General features: G+C 37.4%; 1 protein-coding gene across 5 annotated transcripts in view; it reads left to right on the forward strand.

Moving 5' to 3' along the window:
* FANCA (FA complementation group A) overlaps positions 1–20,433 on the forward strand; it is a 101,913-nt gene that overhangs the window by 8,186 nt on the left and 73,294 nt on the right. For all 5 annotated transcript variants that reach the window (XM_027847636.1, XM_027847639.1, XM_027847638.1 and 2 more), the window contains 6 exons: positions 909–1,021; positions 2,687–2,769; positions 8,284–8,317; positions 11,856–11,922; positions 19,430–19,542; positions 20,162–20,238. In XM_027847636.1, coding sequence (XP_027703437.1) covers positions 909–1,021; positions 2,687–2,769; positions 8,284–8,317; positions 11,856–11,922; positions 19,430–19,542; positions 20,162–20,238 — 487 coding nt within the window. The remainder of the gene's footprint in view (positions 1–908; positions 1,022–2,686; positions 2,770–8,283; positions 8,318–11,855; positions 11,923–19,429; positions 19,543–20,161; positions 20,239–20,433) is intronic.

Genomic DNA, 20,433 nt, shown 5'->3' on the forward strand with positions numbered 1-20,433 from the left:
CAGTGTCTTTTGCCTACTTCTTTATGCTCTTAGTAGCATGCATAGTAAACTATCGGGCAGAATTGGGTGAAAGATTGAAAAGAAGATCAGAAAGTAAATTCTCAGTTAGAAGGTGAAAGTGAAGAGGTCAGTGAAGGTGGGAAATGCTCTTTCAATATATTATTTAATGTGAACTCTTTTCAGGCTTGTTTTAAATTCCAATGCTTGAGTTGTGTTAATTGTATTGATTTATATTAGTGTAGAAAAATTTATCTCTGAAACCTAGAGGTCAATAGGATAGTAGAAGGATGGGTTAATTATATGGGTTGGAATACTCTTATCCCATGGTCTTCTATCCTGTTCCAACCTATACCTCTTTTTATGTTGCTTTGATTTCTTTTTTGACCCTTTTACTTCCCATTTGAATGTAGGATGTGATGATATACCACTGGTAGGTCACAGGTTTCTAGTAATCACTGGTTTTACTCATTACTTCTGCCATAGGGTTTATCATGTTTCATAGGGTTTCATAGGCGGTACCCTAAAAATGAATCCGTAATGTGCAGTCTGTTTACATCTCTTTGTTATCATGACTAACCTCCCTTTCCTTCAACAATTAACTATCAAATAGAAAGAGAAAAGGCTAAAATTGATGTGTTTTCTGGTGCTAGGAGGACCTGAACCGACCTTTTTGTCCTAACATCCCACACATTTTCACGTATACTGGTGTGGTTTGAGGGTTTCTTTGGGCAATAGCTGTTAGGTACTAATAGGGACCACTTACTGTTTTTACTACCAGTAAGCTTTGATATGGAATGGCTCATGTTTCCTGATGAATATTCATTCATTGTGAGAATGAATTAGAGAAAATACAAGAGTCATACATAGAGAAAAAGAAACTAAATATCTATGAATATGTATGTTTTCAGCCATTCAGACTCCCAGACTGTGGTGGATTGGTTGTATAACAGCTTGTGCCTTGTGTGTGAACAAATGGAAAACTCCATCCAGGAAGTGGAAGTTGCTGAGCATATACTTTCTGGTAAGTTGGAGACAGAAGAAAGATCTCTTTAATTTAGGATCAGAATCTGAAGTTGTTAAGTTTTAAAGATTTATCAGAAATAGAACTTTATATATGTCATGGGCATAGAAATTTAATCTGTAATGAGCCTGGTGCACACTGATCATAGGAAATTTAGTCTTTGGCTAGTGAGATGAAAAAGAAAATCAGAAATGCAGTGATTTGGTAAATACTTCTAGGTCCCCTTGCCTTGTAGGAGCTTCCCTTAGCTTGGTATGGGGGCTCTCTTTTCTCATTCACTCTGAGGCCAGTGATGGTCTCTTAAAGTAGACGTTGAATAAGCTCTTGAGATTTATAAAATCCTGAATAAATATAATATTGGCTGGGAAATGAAGTGTGCCTTGGAGGAGTTTGAAGTTTACTTTAAAAAAAAAAATCTCAAAAACCTAAATTATTCCTAAAACTTTCTTTCTTGGTGTATAAACTTAGCTCTTGTAACCTCTATAAGTCCTCAAATTATGATCTAAAACACTTAATAAAGATGTACCATATTTTAATTTTAACTTAATGAAGTAGGCCTGATTCTTCAAGAATCACTTGAGTTTTGGTTGGGGGGGAAAGGCCCCCACTCAGTAAAACCTTGATTAAAATACTTGGGGAATTGATTCTTTTGATTAATTGAGTTTTCTTATTAGCTGAAAGTTAAACCTTTGAAAAATAAAACCTTTTGGGGTAAATTGGAAATCTTTCTAAAATGTATTTGTTTCTGTTTATGTTTTAGTGACTAAAAGTAGTTGCATCTTCGAGTGCTTAAGAGTCATTAATGTAAATATCAAATCTTTTAAAAGTGTTGTTGATCTAGAAAGTTATTAAGAAAATGTTAAAAGTGTACTAAATGGGATGTCTTTCACAGTATTCTTTAAAAGTTAAAAAATCCCCAATAGGTATTTGATTTTAATTTATTATAATTTTCTCCCCAAAGTTATAGTATTAAAAAATTCTTTGCAAGGAATTTGGTTAATTGGGTTCTGTTTAATGGAGGTTTTACTGTATATACTGTAGTACTTAATCAAGAAATGTCTTGCTGATGATTAAACAAAAGTTTCTTGTGGACAGGAACGGTTGAGTCAGTTTTGTTTTCATATCCCCATCACCTGGTATACTGCCTGCCATATAATAATAGACACTTAATAAATACTTGTTTATTTATTTATTTATTTATTTTTTAATTTTTAGGCAGTTGGGGTTAAGTAATTTGCCCAGAGTCACACAGCTAGTAAATGTCAAGTGTTTGGTCTGAGGTCAGATTTGAACTCAGGTCCTCCTGACTTCAGGGCCAGTGCTCTACCCAATGGATAGCAGCTCCTTAATAAATACTTGTTAAATTTGAATTTAGTGCTTCAAAAAGTGAGGTATAATAAGGGGTGTGTTTTTGTAATTGCATATGTGATCCAGAAATAATTTTTATCCTTCTGTATTTTATTTCAGCCGTCTGCAGCTCTTAGGCACCAGGAGATTCTGCTTCCTCAAACTATAACCTTATTTAATCTACCCTCTAGCCTTTGCTGTTAACTCTCCCTATGTTCCTCTGGATCTGTGTGTCTTTTTTGAATCCCCGGAAATTGGGTTGAATTTTGTTGAGGTGGAAGGAAGCCATTAATATTATTTTGTATTTATGATTTTCAGATTTCATGAGAATTTTTGTTCTGAGGGGATTTCAGAACATACAAGATCTTAGAAGAAATGTAGAACTTGAAAAGGTGCCCCAGGTAGGAGGAAAAATTAAAGTTGTCTTTGGGTGCAGGGAAGTGGGACTAGTTCACAATCATCCTACTTAATTTTACTGGAATAAAAGAGAGTACTGAGAGAATCTTATAATACCATTCACCCCTTGGTCGTCTTCCCCTGCTTTTTTTTTTTCCAAATTACAAGAAAATATCTGGGCTTAGGAATTGCTTGGATCAGTACTCAATAATGATAACAATAGTAGTTGGTATTTATATATTACTTTACATATTATCTCATTTGAATCTTCCAGCAACCTTTGAGGTAGGTATAACATCCCCGTTTTGCAGATGAGGAAACTGAGGTTTACAGGTTAAGTTACTTACCCATGGCATATAACTAGTAAGTGTCTGAGACAGGATTCCAGAGGTCTTTCTGACTTTAAGCTAGCTGTCCCAAGTGTTTGAATGATTCAGGTTCTCATTGATTTAGGAGTTTTTTTAGTAGTATAGAAAGTTCCACATTCCTGTGCAACTCTTATAAACATTCGCCCAAAATTTCACCCTAGGCAGTCCACCCAACGTGCTGGAGTCCTACCTCACTTTCTTCTTACATTGAAAGGGTACCAGTAAAACCTGTGTATCTGTCATCCCTTCATCTTGCCAAGTGACGAACCTATTTTTTCCTCCTGTCATGATTTCTTTTCTTTTTCTTTCTTTCTTTTTTTTTTTTTTTGGCAATTGGGGTTAAATGACTTGCCCAGGGTCACACAGCTAGTATGTGTCAAGTGTTTGGTCTGAGGCCGGATCTGAACTCAGGTCCTCCTGACTTCAGGGCCGGTGCTCTATCCACTGCGCCAGCTAGCTGCCCCTCTGTCATGATTTCTTGATGACATCCTTTATTCCTATTCTTCAGAGTCCCATGTTGATTGTATACGGTGGGCTGCTCACATACCCTATGCACCTCTCCATTGATTTCTGTTTGATACTTTAGCTCTTCTGAAACAGTAGTGTTCTCTGTATCCCTGCCATATAGGAACACTGATAAATTGTTAGTATTTGAAAAGACGGGCTTTCGCTCTTACAGGGAGCTTGAGGTGGGTAAGAGTTTTTTTGGTGGTTGTGTCATTTTTCAATTGTGTTTGTTTGTGACTCCATTTGGAGTTTTCTTTTACTTTTTTCTTTGTAAAGTTGATTTTTATTTTTATTTTTATTGTTTGGTAAATAGTATTTTATTTTTTCTAATTTATGTCAAGATAGTTTTCAACATTCATTTTTACTAAGATTTTGAGTTTCAGATTTTTTCTCCCTCACTTCCATCCCTCTTCCCCAAGACTGTAAGCAGTCAGATATCAGTTATACGTGTGCAGTCATGTAAATATATTTTCTTTCTACATTAGTCATGTTGTGAAAGAAGAAACAGAGCAAAAGGGAAAAACCACAAAAAAACAGTGAAAATAGTATGCTTTGATCTGCATTCAGACTCCATAGTTCTTTTTCTGGATGTGGATAGCATTTTCCATCATGAGTCTTTTGGAATTGTCTTAGATCATTGTATTGTTGAGAAGAGTAAGTCAGTCATAGCTGATCATTGCGTGGTGTTGCTGTTACTGTGTACAGTGTTCTCCTCATTCTGCTCACTTCACTCAGCATCAGTTCATGTAAGTCTTTCCAGGATTTTCTGAAACTCCCTTGCTCATCATTTCTTATAGAAAAATAGTATTCCATTACACTGAATGCAGATTGAAACACAATTTTTCACTTCATTTTTCTTTTTTTTTTTTTTGGCAACATGGCTAGTATGAAAATATGTTTTGTATGGTTTCACATGTGTAATTAAATATGGGACAGTTATGGTGATTTACTGCTTACTCTTCCATCTTGAGCAGTTCAAATGTGTTTCTTGTAAGCAGTTTTTACATTCTAATAGAAGAGAAGGTGCAAGTGTTTGTCTTGAAGGATCATAATGGGAGTAAAGAAAGAAAAATGTTAGGTTAGGAAGATGAGGAGTGCTTTGTTCTGTGTATTGTTTTTAAGAAAGGAAAGAGAAGAGAAAAAGAAGTACACTAGGGAAGAACTTCGAAAGAAGGAGGAAGAACTTAATCTTTCTCGTAATTGGGGTGTACCAGAAGAAGAGTATGAAAATGTGGAGAAAGAGATGGGTAGAGTGGCTCTCTCATCAGCATTATTATCTGGTCCAGGTAAAAGAGGATAGAAAAGAAAATTTGTTATAAAAATACATTGAATGCAGCATTTAGGGACAGGGAAATGGGGATTTATGAGGCAGGGCAAAGTTGGTAAGGAAATAGTCAAAAGCACAACAAACTTTATCGTTGGAGGATAGGTTGTAAAAGAGACATCAGAAAGTAAAAGTATAAGAACTAGTAATTGGAGTTTGAATTGGATAAAGAGAGGAGAAACAACAATGGAGTTAGATTATTTCACTTATAGCGTAATAGTGTTGATCATATTCCTTTTCTTTCCATTCCAGTGAAGGGGAAGGGTCCAAAGAAAGGAAAAAGTTCAAGAGGATATGATGGAGGGAAAACAATTAACAGCCATAACTGTCAATATAAATGGGATGTACTCGCCCATAAAATGAAGGATAATAAAAAATTTGTTAGAAAACAGAAGCCAGCATATGTTGTTTGTAAGAAACATGCAACGTGATTGAGACATAAAGATCCACAGAGTTAAAATGAGGGATGGGAGCAGAATTTATTATGCCACAGATGAAGTGGAAAAAAAAAAAAAAGCAGTGTTGGCTATGTGTTCTTAGATGATTTGTCAATAAAAATGGACACTGTTAAAAGAGATACAGTGTACTTACATTACGCTGAAAAGCACCATAGATAATGAAATAATATTAATGCTTATCCACTATATGACAGGGCACTTAAGGAAAGGTTAAATAATTACAGGGAGAAAGAGATAACAAAACTATACTAATTGGGGATCTTACTGTTCCCCTTTCAGACTAGATACCTCTTTGGTTATGACTGAATGGTACTTGAATGGAATGTATGTATTTCTCAGCTGTGCATGGCACCTTTATAAAAATGGAACATGATCTGGGGCATAGAAACTTTATTAGATTAAATACAACATTTATTCACTACACATAATAAAAATTGTAACCAATAAAGGTTATTTGAAAAGAATTCAAACTTAAATGGAAACTAAATAATTTCCTAAAGGATGTTGGTCAAAGAGTAAATCATAGAAAATTTCTACACGATGTCAGTTATTAGGGGAAAATTTATATTTTTAAACACAGCAGCAGAAGAGAAAACAGATTAATGATTTGGGTATAGAAAAATGGAACAGCAACAAATAAAAAACCCACTAATTACAAAAATAAAAATTTTCAAAATTTGGAGAAGGGATAAACAAAATTGAAAATAAAAAAGCATTAAATGGATAAATTAAAATAGGAGCTAGATTTTTAAAAATAAAATAAACCATTAGGTAATTTGATTTTTAAAAAGACTAAAAAAATGAAATGATAATGCTCGGACAAAAAGGGGAAATTCATAATAGTTAAAGAATAAATTAATAAAATTATTAGCAACTATTTTGTCTGAGTATGTGATAACTGAAATAGCTTAGTATTAATATTTATATAAGTACCCCAATTAACAGAAAAAGAAGTAGAATTTCAATAATTTGATTTTAGGAAAAAAATTAATTACAAAAAAAAAAAATTGAACAATAAATGAGCTCCCAAAGAAAAACAACTACAGGATCAAACGGATTTACAAGTAAATTCTATCCTATCTATTTAAATTAAGTCCAGTATTACATAAATTGTTGACAAAATTAGAAAAGGCATTCTGCTAAATGCCTTTTATGAGACATGTGGTGCTGATATAAAAGTCTGTGAGAAATAAAGTTAAAAAGAAGTCTGTAGGCAGATATCTCCAATGAAAATTAATGCAAAAATATTGAGTAAAACAGCAGCAAACATGCTACAGCAGAGTATTCATAAAGAGTATACACTATGACCAGGTTGGATTTTCACCTTACCAGGAATGTAAGGTTTGTTTAACATTAGGAAAATTATAAATAAACTGACCATATTAATAACAAAACCATCCAACATCCCATGATTATATCGACAGATGTAGAAAAACTTTTGAGAAATATAATGCCCCTTTATTTTTAAAAACATTAAAAATATAGGAATAAATAGATCTTTCTTTAGTATGGTAAATAGTATAAAAAACCATAATGTAGCATTATCTATAATGGAAGACCACTGGAGACCTTTCCAGTAAGATTGAGAATAAAGCAAGGGTGTCTGTTGTTACTGTATTTTGATATAGTTCTATAAATGCTAGTTAAAATAATTACCAGAAAAATATAGTGAATAAGCTTAGGCAAAGAAGAAACAATCTGCTTTTTTGCAGATGGCATGATAATTTCCTCCGAACCCTAGAAATACAATTTTTAAAAATTAATTGAAACAATAATGAGGAGCAGGATCATTATATAGCTGAAAATAGTTAAGTCATTCACTGTTGATCATCGTACAATATTGCTCTTACTGTATACAGTGTTCTCCTGGTTCTGCTCATTTCACTTTGCTTCAGTTCATGTAAGTCTTTCCAGGTTTTTCTGAGGGCATCCTGCTCGTCATTTCTTATAGCACAGTAGTATTCTATCCCAATCATATAGAACAACTCGTTCAGCCATTCTCCAACTGATATACATTCCCTCAATTTTCAATTTTTTGGCACCACAAAAAGAGCTGCTATAAATATTTTTGTACATGTGGGTCCTTTTCCCATTTGTATGATCTCTTTGGGATATAGCCCTAGAAGTGGTATTGCTGGGTCAAAGGGTATGTGTATTTTTATAGCCCTTTGAGCATAATTCCAAATTGCCCTCCAAAATAGTTGGATCATTTCACAGCTCTACCAACAATGCATTAGTGTTCCAATTTTCCCACATCTCCGACATTTATCATTTTCCTGTTTTGTCATGTTGGCCAGTCTGATAGGTGTGATGTGGTTCCTCAAGAGTTGTTTTGATTTGCATTTCTCTAATCAATAGTGATTTAGAACATTTTTTCATATGACTATATATAGATGGTTTTAATTTATTCATCAGAGTTATTTTCTTCAGTGAACTTTTGTACTGCCTTTTCCATTTGGCTAATTCTGTTTTTCTTTTTTTGCTTTTTGGTGAGGCAATCAGGGTTAAGTGACTTGCCCAGGGCCACACAGCTAGTAAGTGTCAAGTGTCTGAGGTCGGATCTGAACTCAGGTCCTCCTGACTCCAAGGCCGGAGCTCTATCCACTGCACCACCTAGCTGCCCCTCCAATTCTGTTTTTCAAGGCATTCTTCTCTTCATTGGATTTTTGTGCCTTTTACCATTTGGCTTATTCTGTTTTTTAAGGTGTTTTATGCATATACAAGCCTCTTTTTCTGCTTTTCTTTTTTCTGTATATGGAAATTTTTATTTTTGTTAAATTTATAATTGAATTGTTAAAATGCATATGTGTGTGTGTGGCCTCATAAATTATTGAATGATGGCAATTTGTTATATTTTAACAGATCTGTGTTGCTGTACTACAGAAAATACTGACTTGTAAGTAAATTGCTTGAAGCCCTAGATCATAAATAATTTACTTTGCTTTTTAGTAGTTCTTCTACGTAGAGTTTTCTGTAATTCTATTTGATGTATTTCCCCTTTTTTCCATATTTCGTCATCTAATCATAGACTCAGTCCTAGTAAGCCTCTTTCCTTAAGTAGTTATGAATTTACTCTTCATTTTTTATTACATCATTTTTAGTTCTCATTATTTCCCTACTTGAATTCCAGAGAATAAGGAATGTAGATGCAAATTAGGGCTAAATTTTAGATACTTTTTATGGACCATTAATATTTTGAAACATTTTTAAAGGCTTAATCTGTGGTGTAACTTTTTTTCAATCATATTTGATAGACTTAAGAATTGGTATGGGGCATTTAAGCACATGTAACATAAGAGATAAGTAATTTTTTAAGTTTAGAGAGTTTCTGAATTTATTTTAGATTTAGTTCATCTTATTTTCACAATAAAAGGAGGTGTGAGCCCTTTTTAAAAGAGAATATAGGATTTCACCAGAATCAGAATTGTTTGGAATGTATGCTTGCAATCACATGTGTAGTTGCCAACTTAAAATTTAGTGTGCCCCAGTTCTTTTTAGAAAAAAGCACTGTGCTGTGAGCAAAAAGAGTTTGAGAAACATAGGCCCACAATGAACTCTCTCTTCTTCGGTTGTTTTGCTGTCCCAACGTAGAAATGGCCTGAAAATCATCGTGCTGATATTTATATGGAAGATTAATCTGCTGAGGCTCTAAAGGTAGTCTTAACTGTAGTGCTGGCAGACTGCGGTGGGAATATCCCATCGAAGGTATCATTGATTCCTTCTTTTAGTGATTGTAGGAATGTTTCTCCATTTCCTCACTTATCTCTTTCCTTCATTTATTAAGAAAATGTTTGAATTTGTTTGATTAAGAGCAGATGATAAAATTATTTTTTATTTCAAACTAATACTGGTCTCTAAATTAATATCCTCTTCTCCAGCTATTGTCTCTGCTCTCTCTCTTTCTCTCTCTAATCTTCAGTTTCTCCCTATCTACTGCTTAGTGAATGTTTAGTGATTAATTTCAAGGGAATTTATATTTGATCCTGGGAGTAATAAGGAACCAGTGGAGTTTAAGTTAGGGAGGTAACACAGATTCGTGCTTTAATTAGGTTATTTTGGCAGCTATGTGGACTATGGACTGGGAAGAGACTTCAGGCAGAGAGAAGAATTAGACAGCTCTTTCTGTAGTCTTGGTGAGAGGTGATGACGGACTGAACAAGCTGTGAGTGGAGAGATATGCATGAAGTTCTTTGTAAAGGGAGAAGTATTAACATCTGGCAATGGATTGGCTATATGGGGTGAGAGTAAGGAGTCAAATACGACACCATGAATGAGAATCTGGGTAACTGGGAGAATGGTGGTGCCCTTAACAGGAATAAATTCAGAAGAGATGGGTTTGTGCGGAAAATCAATTGTATTTTGGACATAGTGAGTTTGAGATGTCTACAGAAAATCTAGTTTGAAATGTCCAATAGATTCTTGTGTGATATGGAACTGGTGCTCAGGAAGGACATTCTAGGGGTAAATATATAAACCTGTGAGTCTACTGTATAGAGATGATAACTGAGCCTATGGGAGCTCATGAAATTAACAAGTGAGAGAATGTGAAGAGAAAAGAGGACCCTGAACAAAGCTTTGGGGGATATCCACAATTAGCAGTTATGACATAGATAAAGATCCAGCAAGTAAAATTGAGCATAAGCAGGAGGACAGTCAAGACACAAGAGTGTCACAACACTTGTGAGAGGAGAGTATATCTAGGAGGTGAAAATCAACAGTGTGGAATGCTTACAGAGAGGTTAAGAAGGTTGAAGACTAAGAAAAAGGCCTTGGGTTGGTGATTCTGAAAAGAAGATTTACAGTTGAATTCAGTGAGAGAAGTGGGAACATTGGGTTTATAGATGACTTATTTTAAGGTGTTTAACCACAAAGGGGAGAAGAGATAGGTGGCAGGGATGGTAGGATCAAGTGAGTTTTTTTTTTACAAGGATGAGAGGTGGAGTCAGTTACTTTCTCCCAGTAATTCACTTTCAGCGGAGGGAAAGCATGCTTAGGCATGGGGAACATCTTGTTTTATGTCAGCCGTTTTGCTGTATTTGACCCCTGCATGAACTGTAAGACTAGCTGCAACAGCAGGTTTCTTTCATTGTCTTCTTTCCTTTTCTAATTGGTACAAAAACACTTAATTGGCAAAGAAAGATTTGAGTCTTTGGACTGTCCCCCTCCCTTATTTAGCCTGAGAGGCTAAATTTACTAACTTTGATTTAGTGAAACCAGCCATACTAACAAGAAAGTTCCCTAAACTATCTCCTACAGTAGATGATACACATTTTCCTTAACAATCATACTGTTTTTTCCTTTGTATTTCCATCTGTGTTTTAATGAGTAGCCACCATTTTTTTCCTTTTGTTTCATATGTTGTATAAATACTGAAATATAAATATTTCATATAACATACAAATTGCTCAATTATGAATAACATTCTCCATCAACCATGGGGTATGCCACTCTCTGAGTGTAATAGTGCCTGTCTCCTGATTTGTTCTGGCTTATTGGCATTAACTAGTCGAATTGATAAGAAAATTCATCGGATACCTCCTTACTTCCACTTCCTTCAAGACTCAGCTCAAAAAGTTGCCTTGTGCAGTAGGCCTTTCCTGGTCTCCCCAGGTGCTAGAGGCTACCTCACATCTGTCCTGTGTGTGTGTTGTATATGCCTTTTTATATACTCATTGTCTTTAGAATGTAAACTCCTTAAGAACAGGGACTATTCTTTACCTTTTCTTGTAGTCCAAGCATTTTCCACAGTGCCCAATACATAGTAAATGCTTATTAAATACTTATTGAGTTATTGATTGATTCACAGCAAAATAGATAGAGACATGTTCCTGAGTGATTTTGCTTTTTTAATGTGCTTTAAAAGATAATGTGGCTCGAAAAATGGAAGATTCCTTTTATTGCATTTCTTATATGTTCCCACTGTCTTTTCTGTTTACCTGGTATGATTGTGATATGTCATTGTGGGTGCTGTTAACTATGGCATGTCATTGCCACTGAACCATTACTACCAAAGTCTTAGTCTTAAAGTGGGTGTCATATAGCAAACGTGGCACTGTCAAATGCTGAATTCTGTCTTCCCATAATTTTGTTCAGATGATTCAAAGTAAAACTCCTAAGGCTTATGATCTAACAAGTGCATTTTCACTTACAGTAGTTATACAGTAATTGAATTTCAAATGGTTCCATAAATTTTTAAATCACATTGTTGTCAGAGCTAATAGTTTTTATGTCTTTTGCTACTAGGAGAGTTTTCAATAAGTAACAAACCTTCAACATTAGCTTCTGCTGTCCATTTCCCTAATAGGATCATCTACTTGGTAGCTATTAAAGAGACTATTAGAATTAATTTCTCCCTGATAGTAATAACATGATTCTATTTTGGTTTAATGCTCATTTATGGTTTTTATTTATTGTAATGTTTGTTTTGCTGTCAGATATTCTTAGCGCTTTTGCTACTGAAATACAAGAAGACTCCTCTACATTCAAGGCAGTGAAATGCTGGTATGTGTATATTTATGCACTGGTGAATACCTATGTAACAACAGTAGTGTATTCTTCAGGTTTAAGCTCTCTTTCCTCCCCATATATTCAGTAGTCGCTTACACTAAAAATCCTACTTTGATGACTCATCTCACTGTGGCAGTAGAGGTAGTGCTGCCTTCTCAAAAGTGATGCCAGCAGAAGAGTCCCTGCTGGACCTTGGACTGTCAAGCAGGAAGGACTTTAAGTACAAGCCCAACAGTAAGTTCTTTGTCTGTTTTCCAGTGACCAGTTTGGCTAAGAGTAGAGAGGCTTATCGCCAAAGAGATGTTTTTTCTGTTCCCAGAAGTTCATTAAGCCAACTCTGAAGATGTGGAGAGACTTCTACCTGCATTGGTAGAAGGTGTGCTCTTACTGTTAAAACCACACTCAGTCAATAAACATTTATTAAGCACGTGTTACATGTCAGGGGCTATGGCATAGCTGCTCTGCTATCTCTGGGGAAGGCGAAAGAGAGTCCCTGCCCTCAGAAAGCTCACAGTCTAATGGGTGAAACAACATGTAAACAACTTTGTACAAACGAGCCACGTATGGGATAAATTGAGATAAACAACAGAGGGAAGCTACTAGAATTAAGGGGGAAAAGAGGAAAAGCTTCTGGTGGAAAGTGGTTTTTAGTTGGGACTTAAAGGAAGCAGGGAGACTGAAGTCCGGAGGGAGAGCCTTCTAGGCCTAAGAGAGGGAGACAAGCAGGGATCGTTCCTAGACTTGGGAGATGGAGTGTTTGTGCAGTAGCAGCAGGAAGGCCAGAGTCTCTGGATCACATAGTACATGAAGGACTGTAAGGTGAGTGGGAGGGGGCCATCTTACAAGGGCCTTTCTGTAATATCCTTGGGTTATTCATGGCTTTGAATGCCAAACAGAGGATTTTGTATTTGATCCTGGAAGTTATAGGGAACCACTTGAGTTTGAATGGGGGTGTGACATAGTCAGACCTGTGCTTTAAGAAAATTGCTTGAGTGGCTGAATGGAGGATGGATTGAGTGGGGAGACCTGAGGCAGGCAGACCCCTTCCCCCCCAGCAGTCTATTGCAGTAGTCCAGTTGTGAGGTGATGAGGACCTGTACCATGGGGGTGGTATTGTCAGAGGAAAGCAGGGGACATATTTAAGAGACGTTGCAAAGGTGACATCGACAGGCCTTGGCAACAGATTGACTCTCACCATCCCCTCCCTGTAACCAAGGATGAATTATGAAGTATATTCAGACATCCAGTCAGTCATCAAGCACTTAGTAAGTGCTTACTACATGCCAGGTACTGAGCTAACCACTGGGAACACACATAACAGCAGAAAGAAAGATAATCCCTGCCCTCAGGGAACTTATATATTAAGAGGAGAAGATAACACATAAAAGGACCATGATATTAGGAAGGTGACACCATGACTTGCAAGTGAATTGGATTTAAGTGAGGGAGGGCTGTGCAAAGTCGTGGGGTCAGGATGATCTGGTTTTTTAATCCTGTCTCTGACATTGACTTAGCTGTATGACCATGTGCAAGTTAAAGGCTCAGAGCCCTACTTCCTTAACCTGTAAAGCAGAGCTCATAATACTTAATGGTACCTAACCCACAGAGTGATTGTAAGATTCAAATGAGGTAATGTATTTAAATTGCTTTACAAATTTGAAAGCATTATATAAATGGCTCCTGTTGTTATTATTCTACTTTGCTAGTGCTGCTTCTTTTTTTCTAGCCCCTAATTTTAGTTGTTCCCCTAAGACTTAGTACTTGACTATCAGCTATTATCTCTATGTTCTTCCTTTAATAAATCATTTCTTATGACTTCATTCATCACTTCCGTGCTCGTGACTTTTATCCAAGCTTCCTTTGCAAGTTGTTACTTGTGAGCCCCTCTTAATCTTGTATACTTCCTTCTTCCTATAAAGACTATTATTCCATTACTGTTCTGTCAGTTATATCTTAGACCAGAGTTCTTAACTGTTTTTGTGACATGGACCCCTTTGGCAATATGGTAATGCCTATGGATTCTGTCCCAGAATAATGTTTTTAAATGTACAAAATATGTAGAATTATAGAGGAAACCAATTATATTGAAATGTAATTACCAAAATATTTTTTAAAAATTTCATATACCCCAGGCTAATAATGCCTGTCCTATCCCCTCATTACTGTGGCCAGCTCCTAGATGTCTATCAGTGTTGCTGTTTCTACCTTCTTCTACCTTTGACCATTAGGGGTATATTTTTTTCACCACTTCTCATCTGTGTGATAAGTTCCATCAGGCAGTAAGCAAGCATTTGTTTAGTGCTTACTATGTGCCAGGCATTGTGCTAAAGGCTAGAGGTGAAAAAAAAAAGGCAAGAAAAAGTTCCTGCCCTCAAGGAGCATTCATTCTGATGGTGGAGATAATATGTAAGTAACTAGGTACATAGAAACTAAATACAAAATAGGTGAAGGTAATATGAAAGGGGAGCATATTAGCAGCTGGAGAAGAGTAGGCAAGACTTCCTGTAGAAGATGGGATTTGAAGTGAGCCTTGGGGGAAGCCAGGGAAGCTTAAAGGGCAGAATTGAGGGGTAATGCGATCTGGGCATGGAGGACAACAAGTTTAAAGGAATGAAGCTGGGAAATGGGGTGTCACGTTGAAAGTACCGCAACTAGACCCATGGAGCTGGCTTGTAGAGTGCATGGAGGGGAGGGAGGAGTAAGAAGGCTGAAGAGATAGGAAGGAGGGGGGATAGGAAGAGCTTTCAATGCCAAACAGGACTTTATATTTGATCCAGGAGGTGACAGGGATCCAGTAGAGCTCATGGAGTCAGAGCTGTGCTTTAGAACATGGGTTCTTCATCTGGGTTCCATGGACCCCCTACCCGTGGAGTCATGGATAGATTTCATGGAGTCCATAACTTTGGATGGGGGAAGAAATTGCATCTTAATTTTCATTAATCTCTAACTTAATTTAGTATTACCTTGATTTATTTAAAAATGTGATTAAAAGGGATTCATAGATTGCCAAAAGGGATATATAACCCAAAAAGGGTAAAGAACTCCTGCTTTAGAAAAATCATATTGGCAGCTGAATTGAGGGTAGGTTAGAGTGGAGAGGTATTTGAGGAAGGGAGCTCAGTAAGAAGACTATACTGCATGATCCACTAAGATTTTAGAGTACAGATAATGAAGCCTGCCACTCACCTCCCTTGCCTTACTTTGTTTCCCCAGCTCAGTGAGTGCCTGCCACATAATGGGTGCTGGTTGACTGACTCAGGGTGCAAAATCATACATAGTTTTTTGGATGTAGTTAATGCAGGAGTGTGTTTGCTTGACTGTGTATTTGTTACAAGGGTTTTCTTTTTCTTTTCCTCAGTGGGGTATGGAGAGAAAATAGGTTTTTGTTAATTAGGGAAAAATTAGGCAAAAACTGAAAAATATAAAAAGACTATTGCATTAGATGATGGAGGCCTGAATGAGCATTGTGAGTGCTTAAGTGGAGAAAAGAGGGATGTTTGTGTGTGTTTGTGTGTGTGTGTGTATGCCCTTTTATATACACACATACATATGTACACACATGTATGTAAGAGATGTAAATGTAGAAATGACATGCTTTGTCAATGGGTTGGATATATGGAATGGGGGAGCATGGGGAGTCAAAAGTGACAATGAGACTTAAGATCTGAGTGACTGGGGAGGATGGTGATACCTGTGACAGTAATAAAGAAAGTTCAGAAGTGAGGAGAGTTTAGAGGGAAAGATAATTCTGTTTTTGACATAGTGAATTTGAGGTGCTTTCAGGACATCCATTTGGAGCTATCCAAAGAGGCAATTAGAAGTGTGTGACTGATTCTAGCTTAGCAGAGAGATGAGGACTAGATATTATAGATAGGGAAAACAGTTTGCATAGAGATAATTGAACCTGTGGGAGCTGATGAGATTAAGTGAGAGGGTAGAAAAGAGGAGGTGCAAGCCAAAGTCTTGGGGGACACTCAGAGTGAATAAAATCAGCAAATGAGACTGAGAAGCCGGGATTTGGTCAGATGAAAGAACTGGAGAGGGCAGTGTCTAAAAACTCAGAGGGATGTCACAGGCTATAGAGAGGTCACAGAGAATTAAGATTGAGAAAAGGCCATGGAGTTTGGCAGTTACATCATTGGTACTATTGGTGAGGGCAGTTTGAGTGATGAGGTCAGCAGCCAGGTGAAGAGAGGGGGAGGGACCAGAAGAGAGAAACTCAAGGCACTGATTGTAAATGGCTTTAGGGAGAAGAGGAAGAGGAGATAACAATGACATTTATGGTGTTTAAGGTTTACAAAGTATTTAAGAAACACTACTATCACCATTTTACAGAAGTTAAGTGATTTCCCCAGGAAGACACAGCTAGTAAGTGTCTGGGACAGGATTTGAACTTAGTTCTTCATGCCTAGTACCTAGTATCCACTGAGCCGGTGTAGGATGATAACTAGCAGAGATGGTCAGATTAAGTGAGGGTTTTTTGTTTTTAAGAATAGGGGGGAAATGGGTATGTTTATAGTGAGCAGAGAAGGAGCCAGTAGAGAGGGAGAGAATGAAGAGAGGAAAGAGAATGGAGATGATGGTGTGGGCAAATTGCTGAAGCACTCAGGTGAGGATGGGATCAAGGAAGCATGTAGAGGGGTTTGCCTTGGCAAGAAGAAAGGTTCCTCCATCTGAGATGAGAATGAAAGAGAAGATAGTGGAAGGAAATATCAGACGGATGTGAGATGAGGAGGAGGAGTCCTGGGTGAATGGTTTCCATTTTTTGGTGACGTATTGAGGTAAGATCCTCGATGAAGGGGTGGGGATTGGCAGAGTTTTGAGAAGAGATTAGATTTGAAATAGCTGCTGTGGAGACTGAGATACTTGATCCGTGAGGAAAGAATGGAATGTTTGCCTGGCTGTAGTGAGTGCCAGGTTGAGATTAGGTAAAATTGCTAATTTCCTTCAGCTCGGTTCAGCAACATATGAATAGGAACAAAGGAAGAGGATGCTGGGAAGATTACAGAGTTGGGGCCTGGTACGTTGCTATTGGTGATAGGAAAAGAGAGCAAGAGAATCAAGCTGGTGGGTGGTTGAGAGCTGAGTTGGTTCACCAAGGGGTCAAGATAAGGAAGAAAGGAAAATACACCAAGTGCAGGGTGATGGCCTGGGAAAGAACTGAGAGGTAGAGGGAATAGAGTTCACAAGGAGGACAAAGAATAGGTTTAAGGGTCGCAAGACATAGGGAAAAGTAGAATGAGAAAAGATTATGATCAAATAAAGGAATTTTGGAGTTCATGAGCACAGAAATGGAGTTTGTGGATGATGTCAGGGTGAGGCCCTCTCTGTGTTTAGCTGAGGTAGAATGGAAGAGTAGGCCATGGAAATTGAGGATTGAGGTTCTAGGAACTTCTTTCGTCGTCTTGTGTCATGGCTGCTTAGAAACCCTACTTTGCCTGGTTTACGTTACTAACCTTTTTATCCTGTGCCTCACCTTGCTTCTGATTAGCTTTCCATATTTATCTAAATTGAAGTTAAATGGACCAATCTAAGATTAGTATTGGAAAGATGTAGAATACATCTTTAAAGTCTTAAAGAAAATATGTGCATATAAGCTTTTCCCACTAACTAGTAAAAATGGAAGCCAAATCAGTCTATCAGTCAATATGGATTTATAGATCATTGCTCAGTTATTAGCATAATCCCACCCTTCCCCTCCCCATCCCAGTGATTCTGATCCCCTGGCTATTGTTGTATAAGCACAGCACCCTTTCCCCCACTGCCTCCTCCCTCTTCTTATCCCCCAGTATCTCTGTCCAGGTCCCCTCACTCCTTCCTCTGTGCTCTGGAATGCCTGCCCCAGAGATAACACACTTGCTTTCACCTTATAGCTTTTATTTTCTCACACCTTCTCTCTTCTTGCTCCCATGCTTCAGCTGCCATCTCTCAGAACCTCCATGTTGAGGAAGGGCCCAGACCAGCCATGTTTCACTACCAGGCCCCAGAGCAGGTGCTTCCCTCCCTAACCTCCATTTCACTTTTATGTGTGGTCTTCCCCCACTAGAACGTAAGCTCCTTGAGGGTAGGTAGGGACTGCCTTTTTTTTTAGTGTTTGTGTTTGTATCCTTGGTGCTTAGCTAACACCTGGTTTGGAGTAAGCACTTAATCCAGACTTGTTGACTCACTAGCCTACTATGTGCCTTGCACTCTGCTGAGCATTGGGGATACACAGAAAGGTAAAAGACAGTCTATGCTCTCAAATAGCTCATGCTCTAATAGGGGAGACAAAATGCATGCAAGTATGTACGAACAAGATAAAGACAGGGTAAATTGGAGATAATCAACAGAAGGAAGGCACTAGAATGAAGGGACACTTGGGAAGGCTTTTTGTATGTGAGAAATACTAATACTAAAAAGTTAGGTTTCCACAGAATGTTGCAGTTTCAAGGTGATTAAGGTAGCAAGCACCATCAGCCAATCAGCTTTTAGAAGGAGAAGCTGGCTAACCATGGAGTTTCTAATAAAGGGGGCTCAGGCTGAAACTGGCTCAAACTCGTCAGTTTCAAGGAAAGGTCACTGATTTTTTGCTAGTAAGCAGGCTTAATAAACCTCATAAATATTATCTTCTCCTCCCAGGGGAGAGCAATAACACAATTTTAGGCAAAAATTTATGTTAAGGGGGTGGGGAATCACATGTATGTAAAATATATGAACAGGGTGTATAAGGAAGATTGTAACCCAGAAGGATTAGGACCAATCCTGATCCAGAAAGGAGGAGGTAGGCAATTACTAACTATAAAGCCTGCTCTCACTTCTGTACCTGGATGCTTCTCACGTTAAAGGGAATGCATCCATGCACGTAATTAAACGATTCTTCTTTCACTCCGGACAATAGTTTGATTATTGGCCAGGAACTACGCCTTCTTACTTTGTGGGGAGGGGACTTGGTGAGCCTATTTATAACATGTAGAAAGGGGAATTTTAGCTGTGACTTAAAGGAAAGCCAGGAGGTAGAGATGTGGAGGGAAAAGATTCCAAGTGTAGTAGACAGCCAGAGAAAATGACCAGAGTCAGGAGGTCGAGTGCTTTTGCAAGGAACAGCATGGAGGCTGTTATTATCACTGTATCTTTTCTATTTGACCTGGAAGTAGTAAGGATCCACTGGAGTTTATTGAATAGTAGGAGTGGAGGGGGCAGTGTTCAGGCTTCCAGAGGGTCAGATGAATAGTTCAGTGGGAGATGGATTGGAGTGGAGAGAGATTTGAGGCAGACAGACCCATTAGCAGGCTATTGCAGTAATCCAAGGGTAAGGTGATAAGGGCCTGCCCTGGAATGGTGGGGGTGTCAGGGGAGAGAAGGAGGCATGTTTGAGAGATGGTACTGAGGTAAAGTCGACAGGACTTGGCAACAGCTTGGATACTGGCCTATGGAGAGAGTGTGAGGCATTAAAGATGATACATAGGTGGCTGATAGACATTCTTTTTATGAAAACTTTTTCTTTTTTTTATTCTCTTGGCAGGTTAAATATGTTCAAGTGCTCTATTTATGGCAGTATGGTTTCACCAGATTCTCTGCAAAGGTTTTTTTCCTATACCTTGACTCAGATACTTATTTATAATCCTGTACTAAAAGGTAGGCTTCAAAAGAGGATCTAGAGTGTTTACTATGAACTTTAGTACACTAAGCCTTCCTCCATAAATGGAGTAAGTTCAGGTAATAAAATCAAGATGACCATGTGTGCTATAATTACAATATTGCAAACTGACCATATTTAATGTTGGGAAAAGGAAATTGCTAGGTTTACTAGGTAGATACATATGAACTAAAAACTTTGCAGGTGACTTGTCTTCTTTCATATCTGAAAACCTAAACATTTAATGTTTAGAAATACCATGAAGTTATTAATCTTTAGATCCTTAAAAGTGTTAGAAAAAGTACCAGTAAGTACTATCTCTGATCACAGTTGGAATCACAGTATACAAAAATGTGAATTTATCCTCTTTATTGGCATCTTATTTATAGTATAACTTCATGTCTTCAGTGAAACCCATAGGGTCTTTTAGACATTATCTTAATTATACTGTGGTGTTAATTTGACTTACTATGTAATTAAGCCACGAGAGGATAAGCTTTAAGAAATTTTGACTTAATATTATATGTCTGGATTGATTCTGGATAGTAATATTTTCATGTTGACAAAAAGCTAAAAACATCTACTTCCATTGAGAGCTTTTCTCTTTCTCTGGGACAGTATGTGATGCTGTTCAAAGGCAGAAGGATTGGAGCTTTGCAAGAACTTGTCCTTTGCTCACTACCTTATATCGAAGAGTAAGTTGATTTCATTGAGATATTAAGTCTTCAACATTCTTTTCCCTTATTTTCAGTTCTAAATATTTTCAACCAGGAATTGAATTATCTCAGCAGATTAAGTATACAGGGCAACAATGTCTTACCGTAGTTAAAACTGCTTTTGGGATTTACCTTGTACCATAATCTATGTAGCATTCAGGTAGAAACAGGTTG

Source organism: Vombatus ursinus, unplaced genomic scaffold, assembly GCF_900497805.2.
Source record: "Vombatus ursinus unplaced genomic scaffold, bare-nosed wombat genome assembly UNPS02005286.1, whole genome shotgun sequence".
Taxonomy (NCBI): domain Eukaryota; kingdom Metazoa; phylum Chordata; class Mammalia; order Diprotodontia; family Vombatidae; genus Vombatus; species Vombatus ursinus.